The following is a 27,811-nucleotide window of genomic DNA, read 5'->3' on the forward strand; positions in this document are numbered from 1 at the left end:
TGCATTATTTTTTCTTGGATCATTTTTATAGTATTTGTTAAGTGCTTATTATGTGCCAAGCACTCTTCCAAGCACTGAGGTAGATACAGACTAATCAGATTGGACACAGTCTCTGTCCCACATGGGGCTCACAGTCTTAATCTCCATTTTATAGATGAGGAAACTGAGGTTCAGAGAAGTTAAGTGACTTGCCTAAGGTCACCTAGCAGACAAGTGGTGAAACTAAGAATAGAATGCAGTTCCTTTTGACTCCCTGGCCCATATTCTATCGACCAAGCCATGCTGAGTATGATTTTATGAGATTTTTCTTTAAAATTTTTCCAACTTCAAATATCCTCAAAGGAAAGATTACAGTTGAACTTTAATCTCTCATTACCATAACAGTGTTGTTTACAAAGTCTGGAAAAATACCGATTTCACTTTCAAGAACAGTGTGAGTGACCAGTTATACATTATTTCATATATTTCTCTTGGTTTTCTTATAATGTAGTAAAAATCATTTTATTAAAACTAGCAACATTTTACAATGGGCTTCTAGTGAATGTTTTGACATGAATCTTGAAAAATTGCATATCAATATTGTTTTGATTTATTTTTTGCCATGTTTGCAAATTCTATTAGGTTTTAACCCATTTTTCTCAAACATTTGCCTCAAGTTTTATCAAAAGCATATATCTTTGAGTCTGTGAGAATCAAGTGGAAAGAGATGAAGGATGGACATACTTACCTTTCGAAAAAGTATCTTATTATCAGCAAGCCAAAAGCATAGGGTATCGTGACATATAAATGAGAAGGTTTTACAAAAACTAGTCCATCATGATCTTCAAGATCTGACCACGTTATAGTGGTAGGAAGCCATAATCTTTCTGACCAGAAGGAGTCTTTAAATGTTTGAAACATTCTAAAGTGGAAAAAGAAAGATGAGTTAATGCCATGAAAAAAAGTAGCTCATGTCAAGCAAAACAATGAATATTGATAGAAAAACATGTAACTTGAGACTCCAAAACTCATGAAAAAAATGTGCAGAAAAAACTGATCAAAATTAATAACCCAAAATAACAATAGAGTTGAGAGCTCATTATATTTGGAACTCAGAAATTTCCAGCCTAGGATACATCAGATTGTGCTTGCAAATCATTGCATCCATGTTCAGCAGCGGGACCCTTCCTCCCATGGAAAACATGATGCACTGCTTTACTATGAGCTTCTACTTGACAATTTCACATTTCGGGATTCTAATCTCCGACTTGCTCCAAGTACTACAGAGCTATCTAATTTATCCTCCTGGATATTTTATTAAAGGATTAATAGGAACAACAAGTCCAAAATAGATATAATACAGTATATTTTAAAAGGAAAAAATGTGTCTGCACATCTCCGATGTACTTTAAGTTGGTCATTTATATTCAAATATTTCATTTGAATAAGCAGCAGTCAATCCAAAGATCAAACTGTTCATTCACCCTCAATTATGAATTTCCTTTTTTTGCTATTTCTATCCAGTTTTGAACTATTCCATATTTCTTCCGTCCCATAGCTCTAATAATGATTGCATTTATCGCTTGCAGACTTTCACTACGCTATAAAATTCACACAACCATTCCTTATTGCCTTAGCTCTCCCGTGTCTGGACTACGCACTTGATTGGCCAGTTGCACCCAACATATTTTGGCTACTGGGCAATCCATAATGAAGTACTGCTCCTGTGTGTTTTCATTACTTTTGAATGCTGCTTTGAATTTTATTTTACCGTAAACAAGGAACCTCTCATGCTGCACCAGCCGTATAATGAATTTACCTTTACAAGGCACTTTTAAAAGGAGTTTTTCAACTTCCTTCTGCTTTTACCCTTCTAGAAATCATTTTCTGTGTGTATCTTAACTTTAAAAATCAATTATATAAATTCTTCCAGATGTTTAGCTCTAAATCTTTTCCTCACTCCCTATTTGGTAAATTTTCAAAATTCTTTTCTTACAAGTTGAGTCTGTCCATGTTTTTATCCTCTTTAGTTTTACAGAGTAAGATCTTCAATCTTATTGTAAACAATACAAGGATCTGGTCTCAGAAGTTAAGTGACTTGGTCAAGTTCCCTCAGGGAAACTGTGGTACAGTCAGTGACTGAATCCAGGACCGCTGATACGAGGATCTGTCCCTTCATTGGACCATCTTGACAATAATACATTGTGGGAGTACTGTGCATGTTGAAAGTGATATAACTCAATCATGAAAAAGAAAGGAGACAGATGTCTAGGGCTAATGCTAACTGTCAGCAGCTGGTTTCCCCCCATCCATATATTCCTTATGCTGCCACTATCAATCTGATGGGAAGAATAAGTGCAGTTTCCTCACTGCTCCCTTACAGTTTATTTAATCGTCTCACAGTAAGGTCAATGGACAGAAGGGGATGCCTCAGTTCTTCTCTGCAGGAATGCCAGCACAACCCCAAGGATATGAGTCTAAACAGGAGTACAACCAGAGACTAGACTGGCTCCAAATCATTCCTGGTGAAGATGATCTCTAGCAGAACAACCATTTTCTGGGGCTGATGTGCATGCTTGTCTAAATCTCCCTTGGCTAAATCTGGACATCCTTGGAACTGGAAAAGAATGGGCTTCTAGTCTTAATTGGTTACTTGTCTTCTTTCTAAGAAAAGAGGAATGCTTTATTATTTCCTGGATACATTCTCCTCTGCCTTCCAATTTTAATGGAGACCACGATGATCAATCAATCATATTTATTGAGTGCCTACCGGGTGCAGAGCACTGTACTATGCCCTTGGGAGAGTACAATATAACAGAATTGGCAGACATGTTCCCTGGACACAAGAAGCTTAAATTGTAGAGGCGGAGGCAGACATTAAAATTACGGATATGAGTATAAGAAGTGTGGGGAGGAGGGTGGGGTGAATAATAAGTGCTTAAAGAATACAAATCCAAATGCATGGGTGACACAGAAGGGAGAGCAAGTAGGGGAAATGAAGTCTTAGTAGGGGAAGGTCTCTTGGATGATAGATGATTTAATAAGGCTTTCAAGGTGGGGATAATGATAGTATGTTGGATATGAAGGGGGAGAGAGTTCCAGCCAGAGATAGGTTGTGGGCTAGGGGTCATTGGAGAGATAGCCAAGATACAGGTACAGTGAGTGGGTTGATGTTAGCGGAATGAAGTGAGCATACTGTGCTGTAGGATGAGTGAATGAATGGGAGGAGTAAGGAGTTTTTTTTTTTCTAAGTTATATACACTAATATAATCAACACACAAACATAAATGACTTTCTTCCTAAAATCCAACTTTTGGTGAGGAAGAACATGCCAACTTAACATTGGCCACCCAGATGTTTCTTACAAAGATTTGCAGGGGAATCAGTAAGCCAGATCTTTTATACCATTGACAAAGTCTTAAGAATTCTCTCTGCATATCTTGCTGATGTTAATGATTCCCTGAACACATATACACAACAGTCACAGTCTACAGTAGTTGGATGAAATGTTCACTCAGCCATTTTATTTTTTTTAATACCAAGAAGGCAACATTAAAAAATAAAAATTAGTTTTCTCCTGGAAATGTATAAAGGAACAATTATTCCTGTTCTCAGTCATTTTACATCAAATTTCTCCCTAAAGCAAAATTTTACAGTGAGTCATAAACTCCTGGAAGTCCAGGTTTACAATGGAGCTGCTCACAGACCATGAGTACAGTAGCATTAGCAGGCGCCATTATAATGAACTTCTAAATATTACAGTTTGGGCCCAATACAAAGTGTTGCTTATAATTCAGCCTACAAAGACATTATATAGTCTAGTGCCCTAATTCAGTTATTTGCTTTTTCTACCCTGCCAGTGAGTGAAATGTGTAGAAGCGCAAAGGATTTTTAATAAATGACGACAAAAGTTGCAGTTAACAGTACTACTAAATGAAAAGAAACTGGACATTCATAATGGCCTCTCTGATGAATGTAACTCAAATCCCCATTCCCCATCAACACCTGAAATGTTAAATCAGAAGATTGGAAGGACATTCATCATCAGTATCTCAAAACTTACCCTTTCTCAGTACTAGATGTCTGTTATTTTTCCCCAAGCAATTGTTCAGTGTTTCTTTCCCTCTTTTCCTTTCTCTCATCAGTGCTAAGTTTCACTTAATACAATTTTCCATGATAACTGTGCTCAAGGGGGAGAGGTTTTTGCCCAAAGTCCCAGAATCATGTTTGCAAGAATTGAAGAGAGCCTCCTATTCTTGACCCAGTTGCAGCCTACACCTATACAATGAAGTGTGAGGGATTTCCAGCCAGTACTTATCAACTGTCCAAGAATATAAAGTTGGGTGTTGGATGATGTCCTAAAAGAGCACTTTCCCTGAAATTATCAAAACACACTAAAATCAAGAAGGTTTAATAAATGAATAAAAAGAATTCCAAAGTCAGAACTGTATTCCAACAAACTGTAGAGAAGCTATGAGTTTAATTATTCTAAGCCACCCTCCTCTAGAACCTTCTTTAGCCTCTCCTGACCACCATTTCTCCCTTCCTCCAATATCTTCTTTTGTCAAAATAAGATCGGCAGCTCCATTTTCCAAGAAAACAGAAGAGCAGTCCTGTAGTCTTTTATGTTTCTGCTCCTCTGCTCTCTTCCCCTTCAATGCTTTCACTGAGAGGATGGTCACCACAGTTTTCTACCTATGGCATTAACCACAGTCTTTAACTTCTCAACTTTCAGTGACTTTACCACATCTCCTTCAACCTCAGGACTACAACAAATGCTTGGACATAAGCAATTTTAGTCTTTAAATTTGTTCACTGCTAGGCAAGCAGTTCTTTCCAGGTCTTTCAAGCAAATAGACCACTGAAAAAGTGACTCCAAAATATGACCTAAAAAATCACAAAGCAAATGACAAAATCCCTTTGTATTACTAATATAGGAAGAAGCATGACAAATTGACATTATTTACAGAGGAAACAGTAGGAAGTCAAAATGGACATTTTACACAATCCTTCAATACTGCAATGGTAAGAGACTTTAGCACTATCTGGATGGAAAGATGAACAGCTAAGAAATATCTAGTTGGATAGATACTGCTTTAAAAAATATTGCTAAGATGAAAATTCACTAAAAGTAATGGCTTCAGCTGTTCTATCCACCTGGTGTCATAAACTATTCACTTCCTGTAACATTGTCCCCACAAGCCCATTATACTTCCAATTTAATCTCTTCACTATTTTCTAATTTTTATATGCAGGCACAATTTTGAAACTTTTTAGCTGTAAACTCCATAACCTACCATGACCTCCTTTTTACTTTATTTTTTGGATGTAGACACATTTGACTGTCTTCCCAGTCATCAGCTGCAGCCTTTTTCTCTTCAGCTATTTAAGATTTCTCTGCTGGTACATTCTGCTAAGTGCTACACACTAACTGCAGCTGCTCTTTAAACAGAAACAAGTCAGTCTAATGGCTTATCTTCGGATAATTTATGTTTCCTTTGGGGAGAATTGCCATAGGGAAGGTGGCATCTAATGCACAGCTGTGTTTGCCCAACTGCTAACTCAACTGAATTTCTAAGTCTCACACTTTTTCAAGTCCCACCTGCCATTAGTTTGCAGGAAGAAACCTAACGAATGTGACATTTTTCTTGCTCGTGGCTTTATGACTCAGTAGGAGCAGAACTCAATTTAGGTCCTTAGAGCCAATTCCTAACGCAAATGCAGTCGTATTTGATTCATTCATTCAGTAGTATTTATTGAGCACTTACTATGTCCAGAGCACTGAACAAAGCTCTTGATTGTAAGAAATGAATAAGCCACCTGGGATGGAAGTTTAGCAACCATTAAAAATCAAAGCCTTTGGAAAATAATTTGTTTCTGCACAAAAACAAGGAAAGAAGGAACCTCTGCCGTACTGGGAACCTAAATCAGGCAGTATTGGGGGAGTCGGTTTAATTGTGCATTTGTATAGGAGTGGGGTGTACCTAGCCACCAGTAGCATGATATCCACATGCTATCTGTCAGGAAATACCTTTAAAGTAGAAGGTATTTTGCTATAGAATTCATGAGGGGCCTAACTGGATAATTGAAACAGTCTAGGTGTTGGAATAGGTTCAGAGAAGCCTAACTGGCAGAATAAGGGAAAAGCGAAAGAGCAGTGTGACTTAGTGGAAAGAGCCCGGGCTTGGGAGTCAGAGGTCATGGGTTCTAATCCTGGCTCTGCCACTTAGCCGTGTGACCTTGGGCAAGTCACTTAACTTCTCTGTGCCTCAGTTACCTCATCTGTAAAATAGGGATTAAGACTGTGAGCCCCATGTGGTACAATCTATTCCAGTACTTAGAACAGTGCTAGGCACATAGTAAGTGCTTAACAAATACCATCATTATCATCATCAAGAATGTCTTGGGTTGGCTGGAGGTTCCTTTCTTGTTTGAGGGCTAGTTCAGAGGACAATTCATATAAGAGGGATTGTTGGTAGTAAGTCTCCCATTCTCTGGCTAGGAGAGTTGCTTATTTGTCTATCAAGAGAATGATCTCTGCTTATAAAGCCACCACCTCTAGTGCTGTTCTCCCTAAAGAAAATATTAATTGAAGATAAATTGTACAGTTGACATTTATGTTCAAATGGGAGTTGCATACATAACTCTAGACTGTAAGCTCATTATGGGCAAGGAATGGGAGAGTGTTATATTGTACTCTCCCAAGTACTTAGTACAGTGTTCTGCACACAGTAAGCACTCAATAAATACAATTGTCTGACTGACTAATCCCAGCTCAGACACTTGTCTGCTGTGTGAACTTGGACAAGTCACTTACCTTCTAGGTGCCTCAGATACTTCATCTGTAAAATATGAATTAAGACTGACAGCCCCATGCGTGGCACGAACTGACTATCCATATCTATGCCAGTGCTTTGTACAGCGCTTGGTACATACTAAATGCCTAAAAAAATCACTAAATACAAAAATTAAAAAAACAAATTATGGCATAGCACTTAGTGTGGGAACTGGCTAGCCAGATGAGATTTTGCCTATTAAAAAAAAGTCATGACCTGTAACATCCTAACAAAAATATCTCCTCAGTCTCCTACTCTCAGACACTAGCTTCCACATGATAGAAAAGTACTTCCACAGGTCCTGACCAGTTGCCTCTCTCAAATCCTGTGAAGAGAGCAAGGAAAGCCTATATGTGAGACTTCATCAATTGACCAATGGTATTTATTGAGTACTTACTTTGTGCAGAGCACTGTATTAAGCGCTTGAGGGAGTACAATATAACAGACACATTGCCTCTCTACAACTAGTTTACAGTCTAGAGGGGGAGACGGACATTACAAATAAAGTATAGATATGTACATAAGTTCTGTGGGGCCGGGAGCGGGGATGAATAAAGGGAGCAAGTCAGGGCGACACAGAAGGAAGTTGAAGAAAAAGAAAAAAAGATTTGGTCAGGGAAGGCCTCTTAAAGGAGTTGTGCCTTTAGTAAAGCTTTGAAGTTGGGGGAGAGTAATCGTCTGTTGGCTATGAGTACGGGGGGCGTTCCAGGCCAGAGTCAGGACATGGGCGAGAGGTCGGCGATGAGATAGATGAGATCAAGGTAAAGTGCTTGGGAGAGTACAATATAGCAGAGTTGGTAGACACATACCCTGCCTACAATGAGCCTACATGCTAGAGTACCGTAATCTTCATTGTGCGTAACCTGAAATCTCCTAACTAATGAAGTTGCCCCCAGGTCTCACCACCCTAGCCAAAGAGTCCAGGTGATTAAAAGACTGATTTTAGTCACTGCTGAGGTAGCACATGACCTAATACTCTAGGCGTCATTTTAATACAACAGAAGAATGATTCTTATTGTTTCTCTCCTCTTGAAACAGACCCAAGGAAACCTTCACGGCAACATGCCAGAGACCCCACAGCCTAGGATACCCTGACCCAGTGGTAGGAGCTGAAAACAATATTTATGGGAAGGTGGCAGTGGAGGGTGGGGTGATTTGCAGATGAATTACCCCACTGGGAGTGTGATATTAGCAATGATGCCACAGAAAAATGGAAACACCCTTGTGATGTTTTGTAAGTCACAACTGGGTCTTGATGCTGAAGATAAAAAGAATTATTCTACCTTGCATACAGATGGCCCATTTCTTCCCAAAGGCACAGAAGCACTTTCATAGCAACTGCTTCATCTATCTTCACAATTTCTATATGAGGTTAGTAAGGTTATTTTTCTTATTCTCATGGGATAATGGAAGCCCAGAGAGGTGAAATCACTTAACCAAGGTCACTTGGCTAGTTCATAGACAGTTGCAAGATTATGAGGGAGCTACTTTACCCTGAAAGATTCTTGTACTTTTTCCTTAGCCATTACCTTCTGGACTGTAAATTCGATGTGGTCAGACAATGTGCCAACCAACTCTTTTGCTTTCGCAGGTATTTATTACAATGCTTTGCTCACAGCGCTCATATAATTGATTGATTGATTATCTTTCACTCTTGTGCCCAGTGGCTTGGAAAGATATGCAGGATTTACCCTGATTCTTCCACAACACTTGAGTGACAGTATTGGTGATTTCCTTATCAAATTTGCCCACACCCTGTAGACCCTGAATTCTGAAGAGAAAAGGTGTTAATTTGAGCAAATAGAAAAGTCCAAAGGGGTCCTTGTTCAGAAAAATTCATCCCTTGGGTTCATAAAAGAGGCTTCCAATTTTTTTCTTTCAGAACCTGCTTCTGGCCTCTAGCATTATGTGCAACATTTTCTTAGCTATGCCACAGTAGGTTTTCTCTCCTTTCCTGGCCGGTCACTTATGTCTACAGCAAGCTTCTGTGTCATGGCTGAAAAGCCAAAGTCAGTTTGATTGACCTTCAAATGTTTAATGTACATACTAACCAATTCCAGGGACCTTTCTATCGTATATTGTTATTAAACAAATTTTACCAAAGAAGGCTGATCTGTCATTTGGCATCTGGAAGTAGTCATTTAATCGTATTTTTTGAGTGCTTACCGTGTGCAAAGCACTATACTAAGTGCTTGGGAGAGTACAATACAAAAACAGACACATTCCCTGAGGTAGTCAAAACCACAAAAGAGCTCTTCATATCTCCTTCAAAGGAGTCTGTCCCTGGGTGCTTCTTTTTCAAAGCTGGATTGTCTTTTGGTGTTTTGTTGAATCTTTTTTTTGAAAGAAACTTGCACAATAAGCCCTGATCTGGGCTGTCATCCAAATTGTCTTTTCCTGAAACAAATGCTGAGCTAATGTACTTCAGTTCTTAGAAAAATGCAGGGCAAAGTTATGCTTCATTTCTGTTTGCCTTAAACTGCTGCACAAAGAGAAGCAATCCTGGCCTAGTGGATAGAGCACAGGGTGTCACGAGGACCTGGGTTCTAATCCCAGCTCCACCACTTGTGTGAACTTGGGCAAGTCACTTAATTTCTCTGTGCTTCAATTACCTCATTTGTAAAATGGGGATTAAAACTGTGAGTTCCATGTGGGAGAGGGACTGTATCCAACCTGATTAGCTTGGAATCTACCCCAGCACTTATTATAGTGTCTGGCATATAGTAAGCGCTTAACAAATACCTTTAAAAAAAGATGATTCTCCTGAACATTAATTTCCAAAGTCTTTCCAAGCCTGCTCAGGCTTTCCCATCAAATGCCCTTCCTTAGGACTTGTCCTAGTGGAGATCAGCACACCAAAACTTCATCACTTGGCCTACAACTCTTCTGCTTGCTCAACTCAACATTCAGGTATATCAAGTTCTGATGTTTTAAGCCAAGCGAGCAGTTATCAGAATCATATTTCTGTCTTATTAGAGCTCCTTAACCTTGTCTCAGATTCACAAAGTTTTCCTGCCAGCATAACAAGGTCTGGGTATTTTTCCATTAAAACATGCTTTGAAGTAAAGAAGAGGTATTGAAAATCGAATTTCATATCCCTAATCATAAACATAATGTGGTAAAAATCCATCTGTCTACAATCATATTTTTTGCAGTAAATTTTCTCACTTTTCCCAGTCCTGATTCAAAAGCTTTCTTAAAAGAATTGAGAACACAATCTATTCTCTGTAGACAACTTTACTATTATTGATCTTCTTTATAATGATGAAAGCAGGGCTAAGTCTACAAAAAATAAAGTTTACTTCAAACCTATCCTTGTGGATCAGCATGAAACCTGACTTTTCTTTACAACATTCAAACATTCTTTGGAACATGCACTTAAACAGAAAAATTATTTTTAGCAGGTACCATTTCTATTCCTGACTGTAAAGGCAAACAGAATGTCATCTGTATAGTACAGTGCTCTGCACACAGTAAGCACTCAATAAATACATTTGAATGAATGAATTGCATGGTACACTGGTAAACCCACTACTTTTTTGGAAACTAGGGAATTCAACACATTACAACTAGCAGTACACTTTTTTAACGGTAAGCCTAAGAAGCCTTCAGTTCCTCTCTCCCTCTCCCTTCTGTGTCACCCTTGCACTTGGATTTATACCTTCTAAGCACCTAGTATTCATTCCACTCCCTGATCCATAGCACTTTTGTACATACCTATTATTTATTTTAAGGTCCATCTCCCCCTCTAGACTTAAGCTCCTTGCAAGCAGGGATCATGTCTACAAACTCTGTAAAATTGTACTTTCCAAAATGTTTAGTATGGTGCTCTGAACACAGTAAACATTCCATAAATATAATTGATTGATAGATTAATTGATTTAACAGGCAGGAACAATATATATGTGCAATACCCGATTTGGGGATGATGATGATCCTTTCATTGAATTCTATTACTACTTGTTTTGATGTCTGTCTCCCCATTCTAGATTGTAAACCCGGTGTGGGCAGGGATTGTCTCTCTTTATTGCTGAATTGTACTTTCCAAGTGCTTAGCACAGTGCTCTGCACACAGTAAGTGCTCAATAAATACAACTAAATGAGTGAATAACAGTGTTCAATGGCCAAAAATAGACAAAGAAATAGGATGCTGAATTAAGAAAACCAGCATATTCCAAGTATGACATTTAGTGTGGTACTAAATTAAAGGTAAAAGAATTGTTGCACGATCCAAACTTCTATAGGTCTGTGAGACTGACTGTCCTCAGATTTCACACCTGACTTCTTGAGCAATTCTACCACTATGATCTTCATGCTAGCTTAATTACAAGTCAGGATCACAAACAGTAGGATTCCAGAATGCAGTCAGTCTACCTACATCTGAGCAACATTGGCCTGATCACAATTCCATCAGGTGGGATGTTTGGGATGGATGGCAGCAGCAGAAATAGGTGGAGAATTAAATGGGAAGACAAAAAATTCAGAGATGTTAAGGAAAAAATGGTATAACTGTGGCCAGGTGGAAAATTAAAGTTGCCGACAGACCAACCTGTGTCCAAAAATCAGGAATGGGATTGCTCTTTACAGCAGAAGCTTTTGGAAGGTCATCAAAACCAAAAGCAGAATCAAAAATGAAACTACTCATTGCTAGTAATACCACAGTAAAAAATGTGATTGGACACTGGATAACACATACCACTGATGTTGGCATAATCTTTGAGTTTGAAGGAACACTTTTCATGTGCATTTGTACTTGTGTGTATATAAGAGATAAGATTGGCCATTGTGCTATTCCACTCATTAAGGTATCACAATCTATTTTACTATAATTTGGTCATGAAACTAAAGAACTAAGAGGGTAGAAGAGATATGGAAGAGAACTAAGAAAGTCAATTAATGTAGAAAAAGAGGTCAAAACTGATACCGACTGGAAAAAAAATGGTTGTACAAGAGATAAATCTCTGAAGTAGAGATAATTTCAGAAATGGGTGAGAAAGTAGTAAGGAAAATTAGGAAGAAATGGTCAGTAGTAGGAACAACAAACAAATTTTAACCCTATCTATAGGAGTGTTAATAATAATGATGTTGGCACTTGTTAGAGTTTACTATGTGTCAAGGACTGTTCTAAGTGCTGGGGTAGATACAAGGTGATCAGGTTGGACACAGTCCCTGTCCCTCTTGGGGCTCAGACTCTTAATCCCCATTTTACAGAGAAGGTAAATGAGGTACAGAGAAGTGAAGTGACTTGCCCAAGGTCACACAGCAGACACATGGTGGGTCTGGGATTAGAACCCAGATCATTCTGACCCCCAGGCCTGTGTTCTACCTATTTGTCCACACTGAGTGCTAAAAGTGTTCTCTCCATTACAGAAGCAACATTTTCCTTGTGGTCTGAAGTTTAAGTAGGGATAATAATCCATGATGAGGCCCTCTAGATAGGGATCTAGGCAACAGTGACATAGTATTAGGAAATTCTAACCCAATTAACATCAGGCATTCAATTTTCTTTAAAATGGGTGCGAAATACTTGGCTCATTTCAACCAGAACACTGCAATCTATCCTCCTGGTGAGTAACGTTTACTTGCTTCATAAATTGTCTTCTTTTTATGCTAATCAGACTCAGGCTCAGTGGCCACAGCACAGGGCTGGGATTCAGGAACTCATTCAGTCATTGACACATTGCATGGAGGTGGCCAAGTCTCTCACTCAGAGCTTCAGGCTCCTGAAGCCTTCTAGATTTTTTCTCTAATAGCTCACTATAGCTTTCTCATTCAAATTGTGCTTGAACTTATTGCTGAGCTCTGCTTCCACAGCTTTCAGGAGTAACAAATTTCACATACACCTCGTTCTTCTAGTACACTGGAGTTGCTCACCTCCCTCCCTACTTCCGCTGTATCTGTCTGGAACCTCTGGCACAATAGGCTAACAATCAAGAGGAGGAGACAGATATTAAAATTAATTACAGATATGTCCATAATTACAGATATGTAGCGCTGAAGGTAGGGTGAATATCAAGTGCTTAAAGGGAATAGACCCAAATGAATAGCTGATACAGAAGGCAGAAGAAGGTAGGTGAATTAAGGGCTGAGTAGAGAGTCTTCTTAGAGATGTGATTTTAATCAATCAATCAATTGTATTTGTTGATTGCTTACTGAGTGCAGAGCACTTTTCTAAGTTCTTGGGAGAGTACACTATAACAGAGTTGGTAGACATGTTCTCTGTCCACAAGGCTTTTGGGAAGAGTAGTGCTCTGCCAGATAAGAAGAGAGAAGGAGTTCCAGACCACAGGGAGGACAGGGAGGCCACCTCACTGACCTTCTGCCTCCTCTCTCCACTCTAGTCCATACTTCAGTCTGCTGTCCAGATAATTTTTCTATGAAAAACCATTCAGTCCATGTATCCTCACTCCTCAAGAACCTCCAGTGGTTGCCTGCATCAAACAGAAACTCCTTACGTTGGTTTTAAAGCATTCGATCACCTTGCCACCCACTTTACCTCACTCCTTGCCTACTACAACCCAGCCCACATACTTCGCTCCTCTATTGTCAACCTATTCAATGAACCTCAGTCTCATCTATTTTGCCTCCAACCTCTAGCAAACATCCTGCCTCTGCCCTGGAAAACCCTCCTTCTTCATATTCAACAGATGACCTTCAAAACCTTATTGAAATCATATCTCCTTCAAGAGGCCTTCTCCAACTAAACACTCCTTTCCTCTTCTTGCACTCCCTTCTGTATCACCCTTGCATTTGTATTTACAGCCTTGCTTTACCCCTCCCCACAGCATTTCTTTGTTTATCCATAATTTATTTATTTATATGTCTGTCTCCCCACCTAGACTCTAAGCTCACTGTGGGCAGGGAGCATGTCAACCGACTGCTACATTTTACTCTCCCAAATGCTCTGCACACAATAAGTGCAGGATTGGTGATGCTGATGATGATGACAGTGGGAAAGGTGGATGGTGGCAAGAGAGTAGATCAAGGTACAGTGAGTAGACTGGCATCGGAGGAGTGAAGTGTACAAGCTAGGTTAAAGTAGATCAAGGTGAGGTAGGTGGGGAGAGCTGATTGAGTGCCTTAAAGCCATTGGAAAGGAAATTTTGTTTGATGTGGCAGTGAATGGGCAATCACTGGAGATTCTTAAGGAGTGGGGAGACATGGGCTGAAGAGTTTTTAGCAAAAGGATCTGGGCAGCAGAGTAAAGTAAGGGCTGAAGTGAGGAGAGAGGAGGCAGGGAGGTCAGTAAGGAGGCTGTTACAGTAGTTGAGGCAGCATATGATAAGTTCTCAGATCAGTATGGTAACAGTTTGGATGGGGAGGAAAGGGAGAATTCTAGAGATGTTGGGATGATCAAAACAAACAGATTTGATGACAGATTTAATATTTGTGTGAATTGTCAGTGTTGTGGCAAGGTTAATGCAAAAGTTATGGATATCTGAGAAAGGGAGGGTAGTGGTGTTGTCTACAGTGATGGAAAAGTCAGGGAGAGCACAGGATTTGGTGGGAAGATGTGGAGTTCTCGAGCAAATTAAATTTGAAGTGTTAGTGGGATATCCAAGTAGAAATACCTTGAAGGTAGGAGGAAATGTGAGACTATGGAGAAGTAGGGAGGTCAGCAATAGAGAAGTAGGCTTGGTAATCACCTCTGTAAAGATGGGATTTGAAGTCAAGGGAGCAAATGAGTTCTCCAAGGGAGTGGGTGTAAATGGAGCATAGCTGGGGACCCAGAACTTAGCCTTGATGAACTGCCACAGTTTGAAGGTGAGAGGCAGAAAAGGAACCCTTGCAAAAGACTGAAAAAGAGTGGTCAGAGAGATTAATCAATAAATCATTTATTACTGATTAATGTGTTCAGAGCACCGTATTAAGATTTTGGGAGCGTACAGTATAACAGAATTAGTAGACTCGTTATAGGAGGAGAACCAGGAGAGGATAGTGTCACTGAAACCAAGGTTAGATAATGAGAAATGAGAGGTGGAGGATGATTTGGATGGAGTAGAAGCCATCGGATTTGTCAAGAAGAAGGTCATTGGTGGGCAGTTTCTGTGGAGTGAAGAGAGAGAAAATCATATTTTAAAGGGTCAAGGAGACAATTGAAGGAAAGGAAGTGGAGACAGTGGAGAGTTTGGAGTTCAATAAGGAGTTTGGAGAGGAAAGGTAGGAGGAGGATTGGGCAATATGTGGAGGAAGTCAATGGATCAAGGGAGGGTTCTTTTAGGCTAGGGCAGACATGAGCATGCTTGAAAGTAGTAGGGAATGTGAACTGTTGATGATTAATGTCAGGGAGGGAAGATGGGAGAGGGCAAGTGTTTTGATATGGTGTGAAGCAATGGGGTCAGAGGTATAAGCAAGCCTAGTGGATAGAGCATGGGCCTGGGAGTCAGAAGAACCTGGGTTCTAATCCCATATCTGCCACTTGTCTGCTGGGTGACCTTAGGCAAGTCACTTAACTTCTCTGTGCCCCAGTTACCTCATCTGAAAAATGGGTATTGAGACTATGAAACCCACATGGGACAAGGGACCATGTCCAGTCCGATTTGCTTGTACCCACTCCAGTGCTTTGTACAGTGCCTGGGACATAGAAAGCACTTAACAAATACCATCATTATTATTATTATTAGGTGGAGGGGGTAGAATTTATTAGGTGGAGGGGGTATTATTAGGTGGAGGGGGTAGAATGAGAAGCAGCGTGGCTCAATGGAAAGAGCACGGGCTTTGGAGTCAGGGCTCATGAGTTCGAATCCCAGCTCTGCCACTTGTCGGCTGTGTGACTGTGGGCAAGTCACTTAACTTCTCTGTGCCTCAGTTCCCTCATCTGTAAAATGGGGATTAAGACTGTGAGCCCCACGTGGGACAACCTGATTCCCCTATGTCTACCCCAGCGCTTAGAACAGTGCTCGGCACATAGTAAGCGCTTAACAAATACCAACATTATTATTATTATTATTAGAATTTGAGATGGGAGATCGCCTCTTGAGATACTGCTGGAAAAGATGGGAGAATCAGAGAGTGGGCAGGAGGAGGAGGGACTGGTGAGGAGCATGGGATATTTTAGGGAGATCATGCCTGATGGCTTCAAACTCACTCACATCTTACTGAAAACCTATTCTGAATCCCATTGCATAATCCATCAATCACCCCATCTCCCTCCTTACATCCTGTACTATTGCTGCCAAACTCCTTGAAGTGGTTGTATACGCACCTGCTGCTTCCTCTTTTTCCTCTTCTTTGTTCTAGACCTTCTACAATCCAGATTCTCCTGTTCTCATTACACTGAGAATTCCAGCTCCAAGATCACCAATAGATTCTCCCCCTTGTCAAATTTAACAGAATTCATCCCAATTCCCCAGGACCTCTTGGCTGCCATGGTCACTGTAAACCACTCTCCTCTCCTGGAAATGCTAGCTAACTTTGGTTTTACCGACTCAGTTCTCTCCTGGTTATACTCTTACTTCTATGGATAATCCTTTTTTAATCTCTTTTGCTGGCTCTTCCTTTGACTCCCACCCACTAACTCTGGGTGTCCCTCAAGTCTGATATGTGGTGCTCTTCTGTTTTAACTTCACACTCATTCTCTTGGACAGCTCATCTACCCCCATGGCTTCAACTACCACTTCTTTGCACTTGACCCTCAAGTCGACCTTGCTATCCCCAAACCCTTTCCTCAAGACACTTGCATTTAATGATGGCATTTGTTAGGCTCTTACTATGTGTCAAGCACTGTTCTAAGCACTGGGGTAGATATTAGCTTATCAGGTTGGACACAGTCCCTGTCCCACATGGGGCCCACAGTTTTAAACCCGATTATATAGATGATGGAACTGAGGCACGGAGAAGTGAAATGACTCACCCAAGGTCACACAGCAGATTAGGTGGCCGAGCTGGGATTAGAATTTCTGACTCCCAGGCCCGTGCTCCATCCACTAGGCCATGCTGCTTCTCATAGCATTTCCTTCTATCCCCAGGTCCCCCTAGCACCTCAAGCACAATATGTCCAAAACTGAACACCTTTCATTCATTCATTTGTATCTGTTGAGTGCTTACTGTGTGCAGAACACTGTTGTAAGCACTTGGAAAGTACAATTTGGCAACAGATAGACACAATCCCTACGCAACAACAGGCTCACAGTCTAGAAGGGGGAGGCATACAACAAAACAAAACAAGTAGACAGACATCAATACCATCAATAGATAAATAGAATCACAGATACATACACATCATTAATAAAATAAAGTAATAAATATGTACACATATACTCAAGGGCTGTGGGGAGGGGAAGGGGATAGAGCAGAGAGAGGGAGTCGGGGCAATGGGGAGGGGAGGAGCAGAAGAAAAGGAGGGCTCAGCCTGGGAAGGCCTCCTGAAGGAGGTGAGCCCTCAGTAGGGCTTTGAAGAGGGGAACAGAGTTAGTTTGGTGGATGTGACACACCTCATCTTCCCTCCTAAACTTTCTCCTCTACCTAACTTCCCCATCACAACCACCGTCTTCCCCATCACAACCACCGTCTTCCCCATCTGAGGTCCTTAATCCTGGGCACTGTGCTCAACTCCACCATCTCTTGATGTAATTTATTTTACGGCCACACTTCTCCACTAGTTTGTAAGTTCCTTTACGACAGGGATCATGGTCTCTCTTTTTATTCTACTCTCCCAACTGATATGAATAGTGCTTTGCACTCAGTAGACAGTCTATACATAATCACAATAATAATAACATTGGTATTTGTTAAGTGCTTATAATGTGCTAACACTGTTCTAAGAGCTGGGGTAGATACAAGGTAATCAGGTTGTCCCAAGTAGGGTTCACAGTTTTCATCCCCATTTTATAAATGGGTTAAGTGAGGCACAGAGAAGTTAAGTGACTTGCCAAGGTCACACAGCTGACAAGTGGTGGAGCCGGCATTAGAACCTGTGGCTTCTGACTCCCAAGCTCTTTCCGCTAAGCCACACTGTTTCTACAGTATAATCATAAAACATATGATTAAGGAAAAGTCACACTGTAATATTCACTTTTTCTGATGCTCTCTGCTTGTGCAAACTATTTTTTCCAACACTAGGTGCTATATCCATATGAACTTATATTGTTGAACAAATGTTCTGCAATCTTCTAGCAGCACTTTAGCCAAAACATGTAGTGAAAACCCATTATGGCAGAACTGAGCACATTTACCTTCCAACATACTGAACTTTATCAACCTTTGAGCCACCTCTTGAACTTATGCATCTATTCATTTATACCTAACCTCAAAACTTGTGTAAATACAAATATTTGATATAACATTCAATTTTATGTATGTTGATTCCACCACTTGTTAATATCTCTGTCTTGTCTGCCCCCAACAGAGGGTAAGCTATCAGAGTACTTCCTAAATGCACTGCTCTCAGGAGGCCCTCAATAAATTCATTCATTCATTCATTCAGTTGTATTTATTGAACACTTACTGTGTGTAGAGCACTGTACTTAGCACTTGGAAAGTACAGTTTGGCAACAGACAGAATCCCTACCCAACAACGAACTCACAGTCTAGAATGGGGAGACAGACAACTAAACAAAACAAGTAGACATCAATAGCATCAAAATAGATAAATAGAATTATAGATATATACATATCATTAATAAAATAGAGCAATAAATATGTACAAATATATACAAGGGCTTTGGGGAGGGGAGGAGGAGAAGAGGCAAAGGGAGGGCTCAGCCTGGGAAGGCCTCCTGGAGGAGGGGAGGTCTCAGTAGGGTCTTGAAGTGGGGAAAAGAGTTAGTTTGGCGGATGTGAGGAGGGAGGGCATTCCATCACTACTACTCTTTCTACAGCGAGTACCATGTGGCACCTTCTCTCTCTTTTCATAACACTCTCATCCAGGGAAGTAGAAACTTTAAAACATGGATTTCCATGTGTATCTGTCTCTGGGTGTGCGGGTGTCCATCTGGCATGTCTTTCCTCACTTTCCCCAATGTTTACCAGCCCTAACATCCAATAAATATCATTGATTGATTAATTGATCTCCTTGCTGACTTCTTTTCAGTTCAAGCAGTCTAACTGAAAAGGAGTCAACGTTGAACAAGTTGTACCTCTATCCAAATTGCTAAATCAGGCTAGACCTTTTCCAGCAAAACTCCTTTGAATTCTTACCTAAATTGACCTTGACTATGTGAGTTTGGGGCAGGGAGGAAAATATTCAAACTCTATTTGGTGGAAAGCTGGGAAGGGAATTTGGATCATGATCAGTCTGAGTTATCAGAAAGAAGACCAGTTTCCTTTTTGGAATACACCTAAGCAAAGGTATGAATAATGGCCTAATGATCATTTCTGTGAGCAACTCCAGAAGGAATTCTGAAGCAGACACTTTTTCAAAGGGGACAGGTATTACTCTGGTAACTTGCTGTGGGCAGGGAGTGTGTCTGATATATTGTATTCTCCCAGGCACTTAGTAGTGCTCTGCACATGCTAATCGCTAAATAAATGAATAAGGTTGATTAACTGGCTTCATTCTGGAAAAAGTCAGGGGGAGGAACTGGGATGGCAGAGGCCTAATGATTAAGGAAAATACCATATCTGAATTACTTGAAAATGCTTTTCATCATACTGCATTAAGATAGGGTTTCTTCAAATGGTGCTCCCTTTTTGCTTCCTCCACAGAATGCCGTTCATTGACAAAAGAATCACAAAAGTAGAAGATGAGAAATTCATCATAATAATTGAGGCAATGAAGGACAGAAGTAAGGAGCAAAAATGCAGAAGCCACAGTGCCATTTTTCCATCTGGGGTATATGAATTCACTGACTGTTAAATTACTGTCTGGGTCCTAATCATTTTCTATTCTGCAGCTCTCCGTTTGCTGTCTACATTTTATATAAAGAGACCTGCCTTTACAAACCAGAGATTAGAAAATAATCACACTCTGAATCAAAGCCAAAGCTTCACTTCTGGCCATTATACCAGTTATTCCATCTGGGGAATCTGTATTACATACTAGGGAGCAAATTTTAACATTATGCCTTGATTTCTCTTTGCCTGATGAGTTATATCCTTTGAACCCTTGCTCTCTCCCTTTAAGATCCAATTCCCATGTCTGTGCCCTTTGAGTGTCGTAAGATCCTTGGTACATGTAGTAAATTAGTGAACACTTAAAAAGCGTTGTGGTTTAGTGGATAGAGCACGGGACTGGGAGTCAGAAGTACCTGAGTTCCAATCCTGGTTCTGCCACATGTCTGCTGTGTGACCTTGGGCAAGTCACTTCATTTCTCTGTGCCTCAGTTATCTCATCTGTAAAATGGGGATTAAGAATCTGAGCCCTATGAGGGACAGGAACTGTGTCCAACCTGATTAACTTGTATCTACCTTAGCGCTTAGAACAGTGCTTGACACATACTAAGTGCTTAACAAGTACCATAATAATATTATTATTTTATTAATAGGGGCCAACAGCAGGCTGAGGGTGGACCAACTCTTAGGGCCATGAGGCCTTCACCCTGTTACTGTGTGGGCAGCACAGGGTTCTTTCCGATAGGTGGGATCCCTTCTGAACATAATTCATTTGAACTTGAAATCCATCAATCAATGATATTGATTGGGTGTTTACTGTGTGCAGGGCACCATACTAAGTGCTTGGGAGACAGAACAGAGTTGGTAATAATAATAATAATAATGTTGGTATATGTTAAACGCTTACTATGTGCCAAGCACTGTTCTAAGTGCTGGGGGAGACAAAGGGGAATCAGGTTGTCCCAGGTGGGGCTCACAGTCTTAATCCCCATTTTACAGATGAGGTAACTGAGGCACCGAGAAGTTAAGTGACTTACCCAAAGTCACACAACTGACAAGTGGCAGAGCCAGAATTCAAACCCATGACCTCTGACTCCAAAGCCCATGCTCTTTCCACTGAGCCACGCTGCTTCTCACCAGTTCTCTGTCTACAGTGAGCTTCCAGGATAGAGGGAAATGGGAGCAAATGTTTCCCTTTTAGGGGAAGAAAGTAGAATCCTGGCCTTATTTATTTTATGAATAAAGTTATCTGATTTGTAGACTTCCCTGGGCTTTGGGGAAACTGTTACTATTCCATTAGGAAACAATAATAATAATGGTATTTGTTAAGCACTCAATATGTGCCAAGCACTGTTCTAAGCGCAGGGGTAGATACAACGCAATCAGGTTGTCCCACCTGGGGCTCACTGTCTTAATCCCCAGTTTACAGATGAGGTAACTGAGGCACAGAGTTGTTAAGTGACTAGCCCAAAGTCACATAGCTGGCAATTGGTGGTGTCAGGATTAGAACCCATGACCTCTGACTCCCAAGCCCATGCTCTTTCCAGAAGTAAAGCCAAATGAAGTTGCTCTCTCTCTTTATCAATTGAGGGTTCATTTTCTAGTCTCAAAACCCTTGTCCCCGAACCCTATATCCAAGTTCCTGAGTGGGCAAAAAAAAAGTCAGAATCTTAGAGATCCTGCAAGTACCTGCTAAGTGTCAGCTCAATGTGGGCAGGGAATGTGTCTGTTTGTTGCTTATCGTACTCTCCCAAGCACTTAGTACAGTGCTCTGCACACAGTAAGTGCTCAATAAATACAATTGAATAAATGTATGAATGAATGCTAATTTCTCCATGGCAACTATGATCAGTAATGTATATAACCTCTCTACCTAAATAGATGATCTGATCTTTAAAGCCCTTCCCAGGCAAAAGAGTCAACTCCAGGATAAATGCCCATTGTACCTTGGCTCAGTAGAAAGAGCATGGGCTTGGGAGTCAGAGGTCATGGGTTTGAATCCCTGCTCTGCCACTTGTCAGCTGTGTGACTGTGGGCAAGTCACTTGACTTCTCTGTGCCTCAGTTACCTCATCTGTAAAATGGGGATTAAGACTGTGACCCTCACGTGGGTCAACCTGATTACCCCTGTATCTACCCCAGTGCTTAGAACAGTGCTCAGAACAGTGCTCTGCACATAGTAAGCGCTTAATAATGTTGGTATTTGTTAAGCGCTTACTATGTGCAGAGCACAGTTCTAAGCGCTGGGGTAAACACAGGGGAATCAGGTTGTCCCACGTGGGGGCTCACAGTCTTAATCCCCATTTTACAGATGAGGGAACTGAGGCACAGAGAAGTTAAGTGACTTGCCCACAGTCACACAGCTGACAAGTGGCAGAGCTGGGATTCGAACTCATGAGCTCTGACTCCAAAGCCCATGCTCTTTCCACTGCGCCACGCTGCTTCCCCAAACATTGCTTAACAAATACCAACATTATTAGTAGTAGTAGTAGTAGTATTTTTCCAGGGAGGCGGCGGGGAGTAGCAGCACTCCTTCACCCTGACCGACTAATCAGTCAATAGTATTTATTGAGGGCTTGCCGTGTGCAGAGCACTGCACTAGGCATTTGGGAGAGTACAATATAACAGAGTTGGTAGATACATTATATGCCCACATTGAGACTGTAACGTCACAAGAAAATCACTAATTCCCCAAAACTTCCCTCCCTGGAAACTGGCCTCTGAGGAATTTGCATAGCTGTACTAGTAGTGTCTGACCCTAATCAACTTTCAACTGCTTTGGACTTTTCATCTCTCCCTCTGACCATTTCTTCATTCATCATTCATTCATTCATTCATTCAATCGTATTTATTGAGCGCTTACTGTGTGCAGAGCACTCTACTGAGAGCTTGGAAAGTATAATTCAGCAACAGAGACAATTCCTACCCACAACAGGCTCACAGTCTAGAAGGGAGGAGACAGATATCAAAACAAGTAAACAGGCATCAATAGCATCATTATAAATAAATATAATTATATATTCATTCACATCATTAATATAAATAATATAATTATAAATATGTGCATATGTACACAAGTGTTGTGTGCAGCAGCAGCTTTGTCATGAAGTGACAGACAAGAGATAAAATTCAGATTAATTTTACTATTTGGTCCCATCTTGGTAAAATATTACTGGAAAGGTGAAACTATTAGTCCCTTTAGCCATCTGAAATTTTGAGGCTTTGTGTTCTGTCCTCCATCTCTGAGGATAATTGAGATCTGGTTGTACAGCACTGAGAATATTAGAGGTTGTGGGGTGTAGAATAGTACTTAGTACAGTGCTCTAGAGTAAGAGCAGAACAAATACCATTGATTTTGATGATGATGATATTTACCTCTGTGATACCTGGAATCAAATCATGGCTGACCTAAGGCTAGCCTTGGGGTGAAGACCACGGAGGAGATGTCAATATATTTATTTAGTGAGATCAATCAACTTATTATTGAGTGCTTACTGTGTGCAGAGCACTGTACTAGGTGCTTGGGAGAGTACAATATAACAGAGTTGGTGGATACAGTCCCTGCCCACAGGAGTTTACAGTCTAGGGGGAGATTTCAATAACTAAGACAGTGGGCCCTATAGTCTTTTGCAAGGTTGAAAAATAAATTCCAGAAACCAGAACAATTCCCATCTTACAAATTGAACAATCACTCAGCTACAGTTTCTGAAAGAATATTGTAAATCTACTCATTGTGTTTTGCTCTCATCTCCCTGACCTCCACCCCTAGCTCCAGAGCCCCCTCTTCATTCATTTGATTCAGTGGTATTTACTGAGTGCTTATAAAGTGCATAACACTGAACTAAGCTCTTGGGAGAGTACAACAGAGTTGGCAGTCAGGTTCCCTGTCCACATCTAGCTTACTTGTTTTGATGTCTGTCTCCCCACTTCTAGACAATATAAGTATAATATAACAATATACAGACACGTTCTCTGATCTCAATGAGCTTATAGTCTTGTCCCTTCCCAGGTTATATTTTCCCAGCTATGATGTCAGGATCTCTGAACTATCTATCTGAAGCACTTCTGTACATATCAACTTCCAGACCCAGTTACTTGACCAACCAGTCAACTACATACCCAATTTTCCTTTGTCCTCTTATTTGTATATTATTTTAGTGTTTTCTCCGCTAGCTCCCAGTAAGCAGAAATCCTCACGTCCAGTAACTTTCTCCCAAGCACTCAGTTCAGTCATCAATGGATGGTAGGTGCTCAATAAGTTCAACTGATTGATTGATTTACATCACTACATTCAGGCTGAATTTACATAAGCAAAGTAACCATATAGGCACTACCACCAATAAGATTTGGCACAGATCAGCCAGATATTTCAGAGTCAAAGTGTTTTTGGATGCGGGAGGGGGATTTCAGAACTGACACACACACACACAATTGAGGTCAGTGTATTTTGAGACCTGCATTATCAGGGTAATTAGCTAATGTACAACTAATCATGAAGTAGCTTGGAGTCACTGAAATGCACATGACAAATTACATTCAATGAGAATCTGAAAACATGGATTCCAAAGGAAGGTTAAAGATAACTCAAAAAATGATAGTTATTCTTGAGGTAAATGTTGGCAAAAATCTCAGTTAGGGTAAAAAAATGACAATTATAATAATAAAATAATAATCACCTTCAATTATGTACACCTTTCAACCAAGAAACTCTAAGAACTTCACATATGCGATATTTATTGTCTCACGGATCCATTTATCTTCACAGCATTCCTGTGAAGTAGGAAATGGAAGGCGACTATTAAGCCATGTTGCTAAATCTCTTACTGGATTAGTTCTTAAATGTTATAATTATTATACTGTTTTATGATTGCAGTACACTGCTTTTCAATATATGAAACAGAATACTGAAGAAAATTAACTTAGAGTTATATTTAGTAACATTTAAAATTATTAGTATATATCATCTGTGCTTTTGTTTGTACATTTTACATTTTAAATATGATTAAAAAGCTAATGTGAAATTTCATTGAAGAAATAGAAAATAGAGAGACAAATCATTTTAAATATTCCTCACTGCTTAAAAAGATGCTTCTAGAATTTTGACTAAGGTTTTAAATGTTTTTAATCTTCCTCTTGATGATTAAACAATTTTTTTTAGTATTTGTTAAGTGTTTACTATATGTCAAACACTATTCTTAGAGATATGGTAGATAGAAGTTAATCAGGTAGGACATAGTCCCTGTTCCACATGGGGCTCATGGCCCAAATGAGAGGGAGAACAGGTATTTCATCCCCATTTTACAGCTAAGGAAACTAAGACAGAGAAGTTAAGTAACTTGTCTAAGATCACACAGCAGACAAACAGTGGAACTGGGATTAGAACCCAGGTTTTCTGACTTCCAGGCCCATGCATTTTCTACTAGGTCACACTGCTTCCCTATTAATGAAAATAAATGAATTTTTAGAAAGAACTTTAGGATTAACTCAATAATATGAGAAAATACAATTATACCAATAAAATAAGAGATAAATAATATAAATGGACAAGAATGGTTTCTCCTCTGCCTTCCACCCTTTAACTGTGGGAGTACCTCAAGACTCAGTTCTTGGTCCCCTTCTATTCTCCAGCTATGATTACTCCTTGGAGAACTCATTTGCTCCCATTGCTTCAAATACACCTCCACATGGATGTTTCCCAAATCTACCTCTCCAGCCCGACCTCTTTCCTCTGCAATCTCACATTTTCTTCTGCCTCTAGGTTATTTCTACCACCTCGAACATACCATCTCTAAAATTAAACTCCTAATCTCCCACCCAAATGATCTCCCTGTGACTTTACTATCCTTAGGAAACAGTGTGGCGTAGTGGAAAGTGGCTAGAAAGAGGATCTGGGTTCTAAGCCCATTTCCACCTCTCTTCTGCTGGGTGACTTTGAGCAAGTCATTCAACTTCTCTGTACCTCAGTTAGCTCATCGGTAAAATAGGGATTACTACTGTGAGCCCCAAGTGGAACAAGAACTGTCGAAGACACATGATTATTTGTATCTACAAATATGATTAATTTGTACTGTGCCTGCCACATAGTAAGCACTATGTTAAGCACAGTTACCATTCTTTAAAAACCCAAAGAAACACCTTTAACCTCCATCTCACAAACCCACAATCTTGGCATTTTTCTCAATTTCTCTCTCTCATTTAACCAATGAATTAAATCTGTGGCAAAATCTTGCCTGTTCTATCTTCCCAACATCTCTAGAATCTCTGCTTTGCTCTCCATCTAAAATGCTACCACACTGATCTAGTTACTGATCATTTTCTGCTGTGACTACTGCATCAGTCTCCTCACTAAATTCCTGGCTTCCTGTTTCTCCCCACTCTAGTCCGCATTTCACTCTGCTGCCTGGGTCATTTTTCTGAAAAAACTTTTCAGTACAGATCTCCCCACTCCCGTCCACCTTCACATCAAACAGTAAATCTTTACCATCATATTACATGGGACAAGGGAATGTGTCCCACTGAGTTATCTTGCATCTTAATACAGTGAGTGCTTGGTAAATAAGCTATTAATACCAAAATTAGTAGTAGTGGTAATAGCAAACCTAGGATGCTTTCACACTAGAGGTGAAATATGCTTGGAAACCAATTGATCTGTATTCATTCAATCATATTTATTGAGTGCTTATTTTCCTAATACATGCTCTTACCTGAAGTAAATTATATTTCTTTTGAGGGGCAGGCCATATCTCTCACTGCTTGAATCAAATTATGAGGCCCTGTGGATGATGTTATAGTTTCAGTAAAATATAATATTAAGAAATCCATTATCTACTACTACTAAGTTAAGTCGCTTTGCTTCCCAAGTTCCACTGTGTCCTCTGGTGTGTTGTGATAGATAACTCAAATTAATCCAACCACTTTTGGGCATTAGTTTTTAGGCTAGAACTGCAACTCAGGCTTAGAAAATGTCTGTGGGGTTTTTTTTTTGTTGTTGTTTTTGTTTTTGTGTTAGTTTTTGTTTGGGTTAGTGTAAAGTTGTGTACAATAGTCATAATGACTGCTGATAGTTGTCAATATCAGTAATGTATTAGCTGTCAGACTACATTGCACTTTTGGAGAAATTATTTGGGTCAGGTTTACACTCGACAACTCCCCAGGACCATCATTTGGCTGTGTCAGGTCACCAGCCTTGGATCACTCATTGAGTGACTGAGAACCAGCCCCAGACAATGCTGTCCCTTGTTTCACTGGAACATGGGAAGAAGAGGTTTTCTGGAGCCATTTTAGCTCTCCCCAGGTATTCTCAAAATGAAGGAAAATAGGTCCAACACAAGTAGAAATGTTGCCCAGTGGCTGATTTGCTCTCATCTGCTAGAGAGCCATACAGTTGTATGTTATTTCAGCAGGTCACCATATCCCTATTGAAAGATGGTGAAATTTGCTTAGCCATGGTGAAAGATAGTTTCTGGCAATCAAATAAAGCTCCCATCATTGAAGGCTGCATCTTGGTCCTTCAAAGCAAGAAAATGCTTATTGTAGCAGACCTCTGGAGTTTAGGTCAGGTCTGAGGCTCCATGATGCTACCTGCATAAAACCCAAGAGCTGAACATAGTGGTCTTCAAAGATGGGAGGACTAGGTCTCCTTGTGAGATTCCATTTTTCATTAGGAGGATGACTCTGATATTATTTCAAATATAAGGACTATTGAACTTGGGCTCATTCAAAACTCTTATTGAACTACACTATTAGATGAAGAGAAAACTGGGGATTCAGTGCCAAGGAATGACCCCTTTGGTCAAGAGAAAAATGGCTGTGGCTATCAGTAATGTTGCAGAGTTATCTAGGTCATATCTCTTAGAAATTAGGTTAATTAGAAAAGTTCTAACCAGTAGGACTTTCTGGCTGCACTGGTCTGAATTGAGTTTAATTGTTCATCAAATTAGTCAATGGTATTTCAGTGCTTACTGTTGTAGTAAGCATAACCATGTGCCAAACTCAAGATCCCTGCTGTGGGCATAGTGGGGCAGCAGATGTCAATCATGTAGGTATAGCAGGAGCAAGAACGAGGATGCAGTGGTTAGTAACATCAATATACTGGGGTGAAGTGACCATATGAATAATTGAAAATGTGTATACGTTAACGATGAAGGTGGATGGCAGGAGTATGGGCCTGGGAGTCAGAGGATGTGGGTTCTAATCCCTGCTCCTCCATTTGTCTACTGTGTGACC

The 27,811-nt window shown here is 40.2% G+C and overlaps 1 protein-coding gene across 2 annotated transcripts in view; it reads right to left on the minus strand.

Moving 5' to 3' along the window:
* The window catches only part of CERS3 (ceramide synthase 3), a 98,778-nt gene that overhangs the window by 66,456 nt on the left and 4,511 nt on the right, over window positions 1-27,811 (minus strand). The window contains exons 2-3 of one of the 2 annotated variants that reach the window (XM_029064761.2): window positions 24,262-24,355; window positions 728-901 (exon numbers count right to left, since the gene is read on the minus strand). In XM_029064761.2, the coding sequence (XP_028920594.1) occupies window positions 728-900 (173 nt within the window). In that variant the 5' untranslated portion in view covers window position 901; window positions 24,262-24,355. The remainder of the gene's footprint in view (window positions 1-727; window positions 902-24,261; window positions 24,356-27,811) is intronic. The other variant, XM_029064763.2, reaches the window with a different exon arrangement.

Source organism: Ornithorhynchus anatinus, chromosome 5, assembly GCF_004115215.2.
Source record: "Ornithorhynchus anatinus isolate Pmale09 chromosome 5, mOrnAna1.pri.v4, whole genome shotgun sequence".
Lineage (NCBI taxonomy): Eukaryota > Metazoa > Chordata > Mammalia > Monotremata > Ornithorhynchidae > Ornithorhynchus > Ornithorhynchus anatinus.